The following is a 12,639-nucleotide window of genomic DNA, read 5'->3' on the forward strand; positions in this document are numbered from 1 at the left end:
TACGTTGTTAAGGCATGTATGCCAAAGACATATCCGTGGTTAAGACTTGGCAGGTAAGTCTTAACCTCCCGATCCCTGCACCGCCCTGAGTCCTAAAACTACCCCCTTCTGAAAATCAAGCCAGAGCACTAAAAACCTCCCTGCCTCAGTCCTAAAAAACCACCCTCCCCTAACTCTAAATACTACCGAGCCCTAAAAAATACCCTGCCCCCAAGCCCAAAAAGTATCCAGACCCCTGCCCCCCAGCCTGAGCACTAAAACGGCCCCCCAAATCCCCACCCTGACATGTAAAACTTCCCCCTTTCTCCTAAAAACCAACCCCTCCCCAGCCCTAAAAACCTCCCTGCCCCCCCAAGCACTAAAAACTACACGGCCCTTCCCTAAGCACTAAAAACTACCCTGACCCCCCCCAGCGCTTAATACCTCCCCGACCCCATCCCTGAAAACTACCCGACCCTCCTTCAGCCCTGTAAACTACCTGACCCCCAGCCCTGAAAACTACCCGACCCCCTACCCTGAAAACTACCCCCAACCACCCTGCACTGAGAACTACCCCTAAACCAAACAAACTACACTCCACCCCCCATAACCTGGCCCCAGCCCCACTTACCGCACAGTGTCCTCTGGCTCCCCCAATCTTTCCTGCTTCTGCCCAGCAGCAGCTGGACTGCGCACTGCCTTAACCACGCAAATGTGTGGTTAAGGCAAGTGAGGTTGCACATGCGATGTTGGAACACGCGTGGCCCTGCCCGCGTTGTTCCGACTGTTTCCCAGATGGAGTAATTCCCACTGCTTAAAAAATGCCTAGAATAGAATAGAATAGAATGGAATAGAATTGACACAGAGAATCACTTCCTACACCTGCTGCCCATTGAACAGATGAGGTCCAGTGCTTAGTTTGAAAAAAAAATAAGTGCCAGGGCCTCTCATCAGGAGGCTGCTGCAGCTTACACCACACATTGCCCCTGCTATACTGTACATGATAGTAAGAATACAACTACTAACAACTACATTCCTGCAAGTGTGATAATTCGGACTATTTCAAGCTCCCAAAGCTATAACAATGGCTTGGGCAGCAGGTAATAGTCATTTTAGTGTATATTGAATTAAGAACTAACTGTTGTTGTGGTCATCTCTGAATTAGCTAGACCGCACCGCTTTCTGGCAGACTGTCACAAGTTCCGGTGTTGACAATTAAGTGCCTGTGCTGAGCACCGGAAACCGCCAACTCAAATTAAGCACTGCTGCCCTCTTGCGTAGCATGCTGTTCATGAGAGATGGAAATTGTGGGTAGACTCCTGATGTAACTGTCCAATAATAACTCCGATAATAACTCTTCTCCCTTCTCTCTTTCCTTCTTTACCTAGAGCCTCAGCGAGCCTGCCCACAGGATTGGTTCCAGTGCCCCGAGGGCTCGTGTGTTGAGCCAGATCGGGTTTGTGATGGCACCGCTGACTGTGGATCTAATGCTGACGAAGCAGCCTGTGAGTTTCGTTGGTACCCCTTTGAGCTCCATGGGTCAAACTGCCACCGATGGTAGATTGTAAATATATATTGCAAGTCACGGAGGAGTTCTGTGACCGTATACAATAAACAGACGAGAGGTTATATTTTATTCTTTATATTACATGATCCCATCATTACTTTTCACCCCAACTATATTTTAAGTTCTCAGTCTTGTAAATTCTTATGGACCTACGGAAAAAGGGAAATATCTACTGAAACGAACTTCATGGGGCATAGTCTGCCAGAGACCTCTCTGGTGGCAGCAATGCATTAATATGACTTGAGCAGCAATGTAATATTTATATTTGTATCCCATGGCAAATCTTACACAGACAGAGCTCTTGCTTTCTTGAGTTCTCAAGGTGATAAACAGAGGTTGCTGCCATAAAAAGTGACCAGGGCATCACTTTCTCTGATGCTCTAGTGGGATTGCTCGCTACCCATATATACAAGGTGGCGTTAAGCCACCTTGTAATTATTCCCTTTCCCGCAGCAGTCCGCTGCGGCAAAGGGGCGTGAAATGGCTGTTGCACTGGGCGTTCCACAGCAACATCCATTGCTTTTTGATGATGCCCCATATTTACAACTTGGTCTTAGGATAGCGATACAAGGAGAAATTGTACATTTTTCCTCGGAGTTTGCTCTTTTTATGTGTGCTACATTATGTAGCAAGCATAGGAACAGCAAATCAACTTTGAAGATTGTTTAAATGCAGGAAAGCTGTCCCTTCATGCACATAAACAATCCCCCCTGCAGCGCAGGCACCCTTGCAACATGACTCAAGAGTGCCTGTGCAAGTGCTAGGCAGTTTTTTTAGTGTCAGTGCTAGGGGAAACGCAGGGGTGCGCGGTATTTTTGTAAATACAGCGCATCCCTGCGTTTTGAAAATGTCAGAGTGCGGTGTTGCCAAATTTGGCATTACACCACACTCCGGCATTTTATTGTACATATCCCTCATGAGTGTAATATTCTAAAGAAACCGAGCTAAAAAGCTAGTTAGCACTTTAATTGTTTAAGATGCCAGTTGTAATATACATGGATACAAGTTTTTATACAGTTACCGCTTGCCTCCACATAATATAAAGACATGATTATCTATCACAGGGCACTGAGTTACCACTGCTTTCCAAATTGTTGAGGCACAGAAACACCCACCCAACTCCTCTATCCTACATCCTTGCATATTTATTTTCTGTTTGAGACCATATCCCTTAGTAGTTTGGAACATCATCCTTCCATGTGTAAATTATCTTCAACACAGAGTTTAAAGTTCTGAGTACGTCTCTAACCACCCTATAACTCATGAATAGATCAATATTGAATGAGTTGGTTGACTGTGTCTCTATGAGGCTTAAGACAACATATGGGACACACTCTTATGTGTCGAGAGGTGAGAGTGCAGAGAACAAGGTGCATAGAAGAGGTTGACGAAGAGCATCTTAGTGAACTCAGGTGATTTTCAATAGGCAGACACCGTCAGGAGTCCAGTGTGGTGGAGGATGCGAGATGCAGGCCCAGCAATGAAAAGGTGTTATTTAGAGTTTGGCAGATCCATTGTCCTCCAAAATTGTGGTGTTTGCCCACACCAGTTAAGTGTGTGGAGTGCTAGGCTTCTTCCAGTGGAACCACAGCTGGCTCCACCATCACAAACCTTTAGGCGATGGCCTGTCCGCCATAAGGCCGTCGGTCAATCTATGTCACAACAAGCATCCTGTTAAGGGCTGTCCTTCCACTGTATATGTTTTCTGTTGGACTGGCCAGGGAAAGCTTGGTTCTCCTTAACAGGGATCCACTTTAAACTCACAGGAGTAATACTTCAAGTGTATCAGGACCATTTATGGGTTTTTTTCAATAGCAAAATCCTGCTTTTGGAGTTTATTAATGAAAACAAAAAACTTTGCTGACTAGGCTCATCAACTTCAGAGCCAACTTAGTAAAGGATCATTGCCTTTACTGCAGCCACCAGAGTGGCAGCTCCATTGCAGTTACAGTGATCCCTGCTGGGCAGACGAGGATCTCTAAATCTGGAAGGTTGTCCTAAGCCAGATGAGCAGAGTCCATATACCTAGTGACCTGGTGGGCCGCAGACGATCTAACAGACGCTGAATAACCCAGAGTGTTGTTCACAGTGGGAGTTTGGCACTATGTAGAAATTATTGGGTATATTGCCTCATTTCCTTGTTGAACGTTGAGGCCAAAATTTTGGCCAAGGCATTAGCTAATCGCCTTCAACCTCATATAACTACTTTGCTCCATCCAGATCAGGCTGGCTTTATGCCCCAAAGGGCTACGCGCCACAACATTAGACAAGCCCACATTGCCATAGCCACCATTAAGGGAACAGGTGTAAAAGTCGCCATATTGCTGGCAGACATGGTTAAGGCTTTTGATTCCCTTAGCTGGATGTACTTGTTTGCACTCCTAGACCGTCTGAACCTGGGCCCGCGATTTTTGTCATATTTGAAGTTACTATATACTGGCCTCACGGCATCATTGCGTGTCGCAGGCTCTGTCTCCTTCACATTCCCCATTGGAAGGGGCACCTGTCAGGGGTGTCCCCTGTCGCCGTATCTTTTTGCGTTAGCAATGGAGCCCCTGGCGGTGTGGGTGCGGATGGATGCACAGGTGGCGGGCTTTGAGTGGGCTCATGGGCTTTCAGACCGCATTGCATTGTATGCGGATGATGTCCTATTCTTTTTAACAGACATCAGCAGGACGGGACCGAGGCTGCTCCGCATTATGCAAATCTTTGGGGAAACCTCGGGCCTATTTGTGAATCTGCATAAATCCAATTTGTGGGTGCTGGGGGAGCTGCAAAACTGAGGCCTTGGGCCTCAGCGATTCAGGTGACGACGGAAGGGGTGAAATACTTGGGAGTTTTCCTGTCGGAGGGGTGGCATGGGACAGAAATATTGTCCAGGTATGGACACGGGTGCATAAGGAGCTGAAAGTTTGGTCCCACATGCCCCTATCCATTTATGATAGATCAGCTATTTTTAAAATGGTGTTGTTGCTGCGCTTACTCTACCAATTGTAGAACCACCCATACCCAGTACTCCCTGCGTGGTTTCGCCAGGTTAATGCCGTACTGGGCCAGTTTCTGTGGGGTGGGCGGGAGGGGCAACCAAGGTGGCGCTGCGTACTTTTTTTTAATCGACGTATTGCGGAGGGCTGGCTACGTCAGATGTCCAATTGTATTATATGGCATCGCATTTATTGGTGCTGAACGAATGGTGGTATGGGGATAGGAAGGACCCCGTGTATGCAGTGGAACAGAGGTGTATGGGAGAGTCTACCCTTCACACCATATTGTATTCGGCGCCCATACGCAACTCGTTACCGCCGGCCACTTGTGTAGTATTCCAGGTGTGGAAACAATCTCTCCGCAGGATGGGGTGGTGGAACAGGCTGACTGGGGAAAGTCCGTTGTGGCATAATGGCGGATTGCCACAACTTGCTGCATTGCCCGGATTTCGTGGCTGGGACAATATAGGAATCTCTACGCTAGGAAATGTGATGCGGGGTTCGGTTCTGAAATCATTTCAAGATTTACAACAAGAATATCAGATGCCGAAAACTCAATTTTATAAATATCTTCAATTTCTACACTCCATTTACCCTAGCATCTTGAGGCTAGAGGCTCTCCCAGAGTTCAGTCCTATCGAAACCAAAGTGTTTATGGGTGATTTACAAGACCATAAAATGTCAAAGATTTATCAGTCCCTGGTGACTAACAGCCCTACTATGTTAGATAAACTCAGAGAAGCTTGGGTGGCTGACCTCAGCCCAATAGATGGGGACGATTGGATGGAAGCACTGGCCTCCCCTTGGGAAGCAGCATTGCAATGCGGTTGCATCTCATCCAATTTAAATACCTTCACCGGGTTTATTATACCAGACTCAGGCTGTGGAGGGCGGGTCTAGTGTCTTCCCTGACATGCCTGCGGTGCGGTCGGGAGGAGGGATCCCTAATACATACAATCTGGTATTGTACTGCACTCACGGGATTCTGGCGGATGGTTCTGGCCTGCCTTGCAGAAGTGTAGGGGTGGGAACTCCCCTCCTGCCCAAGATTAGTGTTTTTTTACATATTATGGAGGGCATAGGGGGTAATATATACAAGCGGCACTTGTTATTGCTGGGGTTGACTTTGGCAAAGAGGGATATAGCAAGGTTATGGAAGGCACCGACCCCACCTTCTCTCTCAGCATGGAAAAATGGCCTGGACTTCAGTATGGGATTGGAGATCCTAATATTCAGAGCCAAGGGATGTCCGCAAAAACACCAAGATCTGGAAAAGGTGGGCAGACTATTGGGCCTCTACTTGGATCCGTTACCTCCAGTGGACGCTTCTGTATCAGGGTTGCTATGTGGGCCTCTTGGGTAGAAGAGCAATTACGTAGTGATGTAATTTCTTTGGTAGGGTGGGTGATGTGGTGGCATCTGAAATGTAGTAGTTGAATAGTGCAATGGGGGGGGTTCGCTTGGTTTATGTTACAATGTTCTGCATGACGATGAGTATGATAAAGTATAAAATACATGTCAATGTCAGTCATTTGGAATGTCTAATATGGCAGATGTTTCCTGAGGTAAGGAGCACTGCACTGTACTTGACCTTTGACATAATAAAATTTGTCTTTAAAAAACAAAATTAAAAGGGTCCATAGCATGACATATAGATATATTTTCTTTCTTTTAAATAGAAATGTACATGCTAAACTATCATAAAATCTACAATGTTAAAGTAGGATTTCATGTTTTTACAGTGCTCTGAGTTATTTTTAGATATGATCTTTTAAAGAAAGTGACCAAGGAACCTACCAATACATTCAGTAGGAAGCGGGGCCTTAGCTTATTCTATATCAGGATCAATCAGAAATAAGTACATGCCCTTTGCTAAGACATTCTAAGCTGATAGTTTTATCCCTGCTTCTTCCCATCTCTTTTTCTTTTAGACCTGCAAGTGCTTATTACTTGAGCTGTTCTTGGGCTGGCTGCCATAGTTGTCCCTCTGATGCTGAGATCACTGCAGTCTCACATCTCAACTGGAAGACCTACAGTTATTTGCTGACCTTGCTCTACTTAATCAACTTAAACAACAGTTCTCAATGTGCATTCCAGGCACTTTAACCATCACTTTATGCTTGCTCCATGAGTGCTGTGATGTTGTTTTAATATAGCTCTGTGGTAGCCAAATTCTTGGCCACTTCACTGTAGGGGGCTTCAATTGCATGGATATCTTCAGTGGAGGGGCTCTGTATTGTCACAGTAAGGGATCTTTCACCTTTCCTCTTCATGCTATGAGTTTGTACAGTGTTACCTTTAAGGCGTCATCTGTCAGTTGTGGTTTTTCTGTGCACATGTCACCCATAAAAGCCATCGGGTCTTGAAACCCTCCATGTAACATAGATTAAGTAGCGGGATCTGTGGAGGTTCCCTGTCCAGAGCTCTGTAGGCGTTGGGGTTTGGGTCTCATAACTTTTCTTTAAACTTGTGTGAGTGAAAGTCATGATCTCCATTGAGAAGTATACGGATGAAGAGTGGAGGCGGGAGCGATAGGATGAAACAAATCATCTCATACACACATTCTATTTTTAAAGGCATGTCGTTCAAAGTGTGCTCCTTTGAAGAGGATAACTGTAATTGGGAAGAGGCGGCTTCTGATTTGAGCTGGTTAAGGACCAACAACGTTGGACCACCCAGAGACCACACCAGCAACAGACCTGAGGGTATGTACATCTTTCAAAAGTGCCTACCACTGCAACTTTAGAAATGAAGAACTTTCAGTGTAGCTAATAAACTGTTGTCAGAACTCGTGAGCCTCCTACAACAAGTGTATACAGGCACAGCCGTCACCTTACTTTTTCCTTGCCCATCACTTTGTAAAAAAATATCTATCTTCACTAAAATCTTGTAGCTACTCGAAGTATTTTCCCAGAATGCTCAGCATTGTGCGACAAAGGAGAGAGAACACTCTTCTCATTTTGTGATCAATGTTGATTTATGCAGGACAATCCAAAGCAATCCCATTCATCATTCATATCAATCATCACTTTATACTGTCTAGTATATCAGATAAACTGCAATAAAGAGATCATGGATTACTTGGTTAGGATGGTAGTCAATAAGGAGGGTAAGTAAAGAGCAGAAGATATTTTCACCAGTGTGTAAGCAGCTGAGCCAAGCTTGTTTGGAATAATGCTGATCAGGTCTGAAGAGCCTGTGAACATTCTCTTTTTTAAGTGCATTTCATAGATTGACAAGTTTTTTTTTTTTAATTCAGAAGTGCCCAAGCCTCGATATGTAAAGTCATTTAAATTATCCTGTAATGTGGAAGGCATACTCTAAACTGCGTGTACTTTGCTTTTATGGCAGGCTATTTTATGTTTGCTACAAACAACAGCATGGATGGTAAGGCAGGCCGAGCCACGCTGACCAGTCCAACCTTCAATGCGACGAGTGATGGCTCATGTTTTGTAAGTTGGATAATTTTTTAATAGTTGTGTACAGTATTGGGCTTTCGTTTTTGCAACTGGGACAGTATATCTAAACATTTGGGGAAAGGTCTGCGATTGAAAATTGATTAGATTTTAGGCTACAAGTATTAAGAACTTGTTGCAAAATACTATCGCAATTTCTGCTGAATATTAATGAGCTATGTCACAAAGTGGTGACCCACTATGATTTGCTACCATTACAGGAATGGTGGTCTACTGGGGTCCGAAGACCACCATGTCTGTGATTGCTTTTAAATAAAGTATTTGTTTTAAATGCAGCCAGTTTTACTCAAAGTTTTACAAAACATTTTAAGTGTAGGCAGTGGTCCATTGAACCACTGCCTACACTCCCAAAATGTTTTTGTTAACATTCACAAAAGGGAAAGCATTTGCAAATGGGTTACCACTACATTTTCGTAATTGGTAAAATATTATTATTTTGCAACCTGATTTCGGTTGCAAAACATTAATACATTGCATTCCGAATCAGTTTTTGGAAGGAACCCTCCCAAACAAGCGCCTTCCAAATACTGATTCAGTATTTAGTGGAAACCCCGAATTATGATTTACTAACATATTACCGAATCACAGTTTGGGTTTGTTACATGCCAAAAGGACTTTTTGCTATTGCAAAGGGCTGAGTTTGCAAATTGGACTTTTTGCGACCGCAAAATGCCTTTGTCCATCTGGCCCTTAATTTTTAAAGGATGAAAACTTGAAATAAAACATTATTAGCCACATGCAAATCCTGTGTGTTCCTTGGTGATCACGTTCCCTGTTGGGTCCTAAAGACCAGACTTAACAAGACGTTTCTTGTAATCTTCATTTTAGAAGACTTTCAGGAAATGGTATATAAGTGTTCAAATAGCATGTTCAGTCTTGTCCTGAAGTTCACAATTGGTTCATGATGATCCTATGAAGAAACTGAACATGCCTAAAAAAAGTCACCTCTACAAGATGTATTTAAATAGTTAACCACCTTCCTCTCTGCTCTCACTGTTGTAGCTCCACCTCCACCGATATTTTTCTTATGTACAGTGTTCTCTAGACTATACTTCTCCTGTCACTGATGTTTTAATGTTTTCTGCCTTGTTCACTGCTGCCCTTGTGTCCTGGTCAGTGCTATACAACTAACCTTTTATAAATAAATTATGTTTAAAATAATCAGCATTATTGGAAAATGCTCTTAAAATGGAGACTTTGGCCCTGATTACTAGTGGGCCAATAAATTCCAACCCATGCGTAAACCCTTGTTACACACAGGTCGGAATTTGTCTGTATTTAAGGCATCGGATAATTATCAAATGCATTAAATACCTCAGCTGTCGTTAAATTTAACAGGGGAAATTGTACAGTATTTATCGCACCACGCGGATGTTGGAGCATTAAACACCAAAATCCGCATGTTATTTCCCACAAACTCATGGTAGGTGTTATCCATCACACACAATAAATAACGTACCCCATGGGACTGTTATTTATAATGTGAAATAAATTACAACTAAACTCGTACTCAACTCCTATGTGGAACGGCTCTGAGATGCAGATTTAAGTGGGATACCAAAAAGAGCAAACACGCAGGATTTGTAGGGAGTCCTGACTTTAAGAATGACAGGAACAAAGGGTAAAACAGACAAATTGTTTTGTAATGTTTAATAGCCTCTAAACTGCCAAATGATGCCAAATAAATTCTGCTGCTAGGCAACTCACCCCTGTCTTGAATATGTTCCGATCCCACAACCACACTCTTCAAGATAAGCTTCCATTTGCTGTATTTCTGAATATTCTCAGATCAGTTGGAGCCAGAGAGCGTGGATCAGCCCACTCCATGCATAGGTGGGCTGGCCAATTTAGGTGGGAAAAGATTTTCTGATAGTCTGATGGCATTAAAAGGTCAGCAAGTTGTGATGGAGTTAGTATCACATCAGGCTTGCTTGTCAGGTTGCCTTGCAACCAGAGTTTTGTTGAGCCATATGTGCATCTTGCTCAGGAACAGTTGTCAAAATGGAGGCATTGAAAGCATGAGTTACATATTGCGCTGTCTCTGGGTCGAAGTAGTAATGTTCATCTTTGGTGGCTTGATTGGCATGGGGGTTCACAAAAGGCAGAATAGATGACATATTCTTGTGCACGGCCAGTGGGTATGGAAAAAGAGAAATTATGATTTGAATGATTGCTAAGAATGTCTATGGTACAGTCAAGACAATGACAAATATTCCTTATTTATTTTTATTTATTTATTTGAAAGGTTTTATAAAGGGGGAACAAGACCCATTTGGGTATCAGAGCGCTGTACAGACTTGTTAAGACAAGGGAACCAAACACAATGGGAAAATAGGTTCAGTACAACAAGCAGATCCAGTCATGAGTTGGGAGTGTCAGAAGTGCCCTAGAGAATGGGAACGCACCAGAGTAGTACAATAAGAATCAGAATGTTAACAAAACAAGAGCATGAAAACAAGTTAATGCTGTTAAAGTATGTTCAAGAGTAGCCGTTTGACCAGTTTCTTGAAAGATGCGGTGGAAGGATTGGATCTGATCTCGGGAGGCAGGAAGTTCCAGATTCTTGGAGCAAGACCGGTGAAAGTACGATTGTAAGATCTTTCCTTTTTGAATCTTGGTGGTTTCAAGAGTAGGGTGGACGTACTTCTATGGTTTCTGCCAGAGCCCGAAAGTTCAAGCTTATTTGCCAGGTAAATCGTGGTGTTGTAAGGCTTTATGGGTCAGGCAGGCTATCTTGAATCAGATTCTGGCTTCGATAGATAGTCAATTTAGTTGGAAAAGGTCAGGGGAGATGTTGTCATGCTTTCTAGAGCCCATGATGAGTCTAGCCGATGCGTTCAGGGTCGCTCAGAGTGGGGCCAAGGTTACTTTGGGAAATCCAGCAAGGGTCACCAGACCATATTCCAATCTAGAGATAACCAAGGATTAAACCGCCGGCCTGATGTCTTCGGGGGTAGGAAAGGTTTGATTTTCTTAAGAGTGTTAAGTTGAAAGCTGGCTCCCCTAATAGCTGCACTGATATGCGCTTGCATGTTTAAGTGTTTATCCAAAGTGATGCCTAAAGATTTGGCGGAGTCTACAACATGAGGGGTGCAGTTCAGAGCAGTGAGTTGTTTAAGCCATTCCAGGGTAGGAAGCGAGTGATTGGGGGGGGGGGGGAGAGATCAAAAGAAATTCCGTTTTGAGAGTATTTAACAGCAGATGGTTCCAGGCCCGGTACTAGAGGGTGGGCCAGGCCCATCCAAGGAAAATTCTCGCCTACCCAAGGCCATTCAAAAGTGAAAAAGCTGGTCCACATACCAGGGCCGACTTTCCTGCTGGCGCACAACCCAAAAAGCTGATACAGATTGGCTGTGACTCTCGGCAAGCCACAGTCAGGACGGTCCATTGTCATGGGCTGAATGACAATGGACCGACAGAGGAGGCACAGCATGGTGCATCTCCTCCCATCTCAGGCCTCGGGAGGTGGCGGAGTCCTCGGGGAGCTGCTGATGCTTTTAAGCAGTGCAGGTGACGTTGGCTTTAGTCCCTCGCAGCAGGCCACAACGATCGGTAGTAAAGCTACAGTGGGAGTTTGGGTGATGGGTGGGGGGTGGGGGGATAGTGCCAGCTGTCTTGGTTTAAAATACTGTGCAGTAGCATACCAGCTGTAGATACCAGATTGGAAGTTGCATTCTAATGAATTTCCATCTGTTTATGAAATGGGGAGGGTGCTGTGCACTGCGGAGAGCAATGGAACTTCAGAATTAAAACACACTTTGTCATAATCGAATTTTCCTTTTACCCATTTCTGGTCATATTTTTCTTCAAATGTAAATTTACATTTAAAGAAAAATATGACTAGAAATGGGTAAAAGTAAAATTCGATTTTGACAAAGTTTCAGTGAAATAATTAATTAACCTTCTTTGATGGGGCAAAAGGAGAGGCAAGAGGAAAGGAGAGATAAAAAGAAAGAGAAAAGGAAATAAGAGATGGAGTGGGGAGTAGAGATAAAAGGAGAGAGGAAGAGGAAAGAGGGAAAAATGATTGACAAGAGAAGAGAGAAAAAGAGGCTAGAGGGGAGGGGGGAGGGAAATAACTCTAGATAAGCACAGTAAGGGAGAGGGAGAAAGAGGTAAACAACAAAAGAAAAGATGAAGTGAGGACAAACTAAGTGGAGAGAAGGGTGGAACAAGAGATTGGAAATGGTAGGGTAGGAAGCGAAAGGGGAGAGAAGGGTGATGGTAAAGGGAGAAACAGAACAGTGAATGACAAAGTAAAGGATCGATGCAGAAGAGGGTGTTAGAAGTTTCCTGGTCAGTAATAAGAAAAGGGTGGAGCAAGGCCTCACAAACACTTCTTATTCTGACGTCCCAGCAGCCCACAGCCTGATTTAGAGGTTGGCAATACCTAGAGGTGGTGCCAAATCTAGAGTAAAACCCAAGAAAGGGATAGTATGGTACTACCCCTTCAAAGAAAGGATTGTATGATAAAAGAAATGACACCTGTGGATTCTCCACTGTTTCTAACAATTTCTCCAGAAATAGGTGGATTTTCCTTTACCACTCAACAATAAAACATACTTTTGGTCTGATTACTACTAAAGTTAGAATAAGGCCCCTACACTTTCCTGAATCACCTTTGGAAGCTGCA

The 12,639-nt window shown here is 44.0% G+C and overlaps 1 protein-coding gene across 1 annotated transcript in view; it reads left to right on the plus strand.

Annotated features, from left to right (window-relative positions):
* The window catches only part of MAMDC4 (MAM domain containing 4), a 394,635-nt gene that overhangs the window by 93,291 nt on the left and 288,705 nt on the right, over window positions 1-12,639 (plus strand). Inside the window, exons 7-9 of the mRNA XM_085611032.1 lie at window positions 1,368-1,484; window positions 7,107-7,235; window positions 7,882-7,982. Coding sequence (XP_085467158.1) covers window positions 1,368-1,484; window positions 7,107-7,235; window positions 7,882-7,982 — 347 coding nt within the window. The remainder of the gene's footprint in view (window positions 1-1,367; window positions 1,485-7,106; window positions 7,236-7,881; window positions 7,983-12,639) is intronic.

This window comes from Triturus cristatus, chromosome 1_2 (genome assembly GCF_964204655.1).
Source record: "Triturus cristatus chromosome 1_2, aTriCri1.1, whole genome shotgun sequence".
NCBI lineage: Eukaryota > Metazoa > Chordata > Amphibia > Caudata > Salamandridae > Triturus > Triturus cristatus.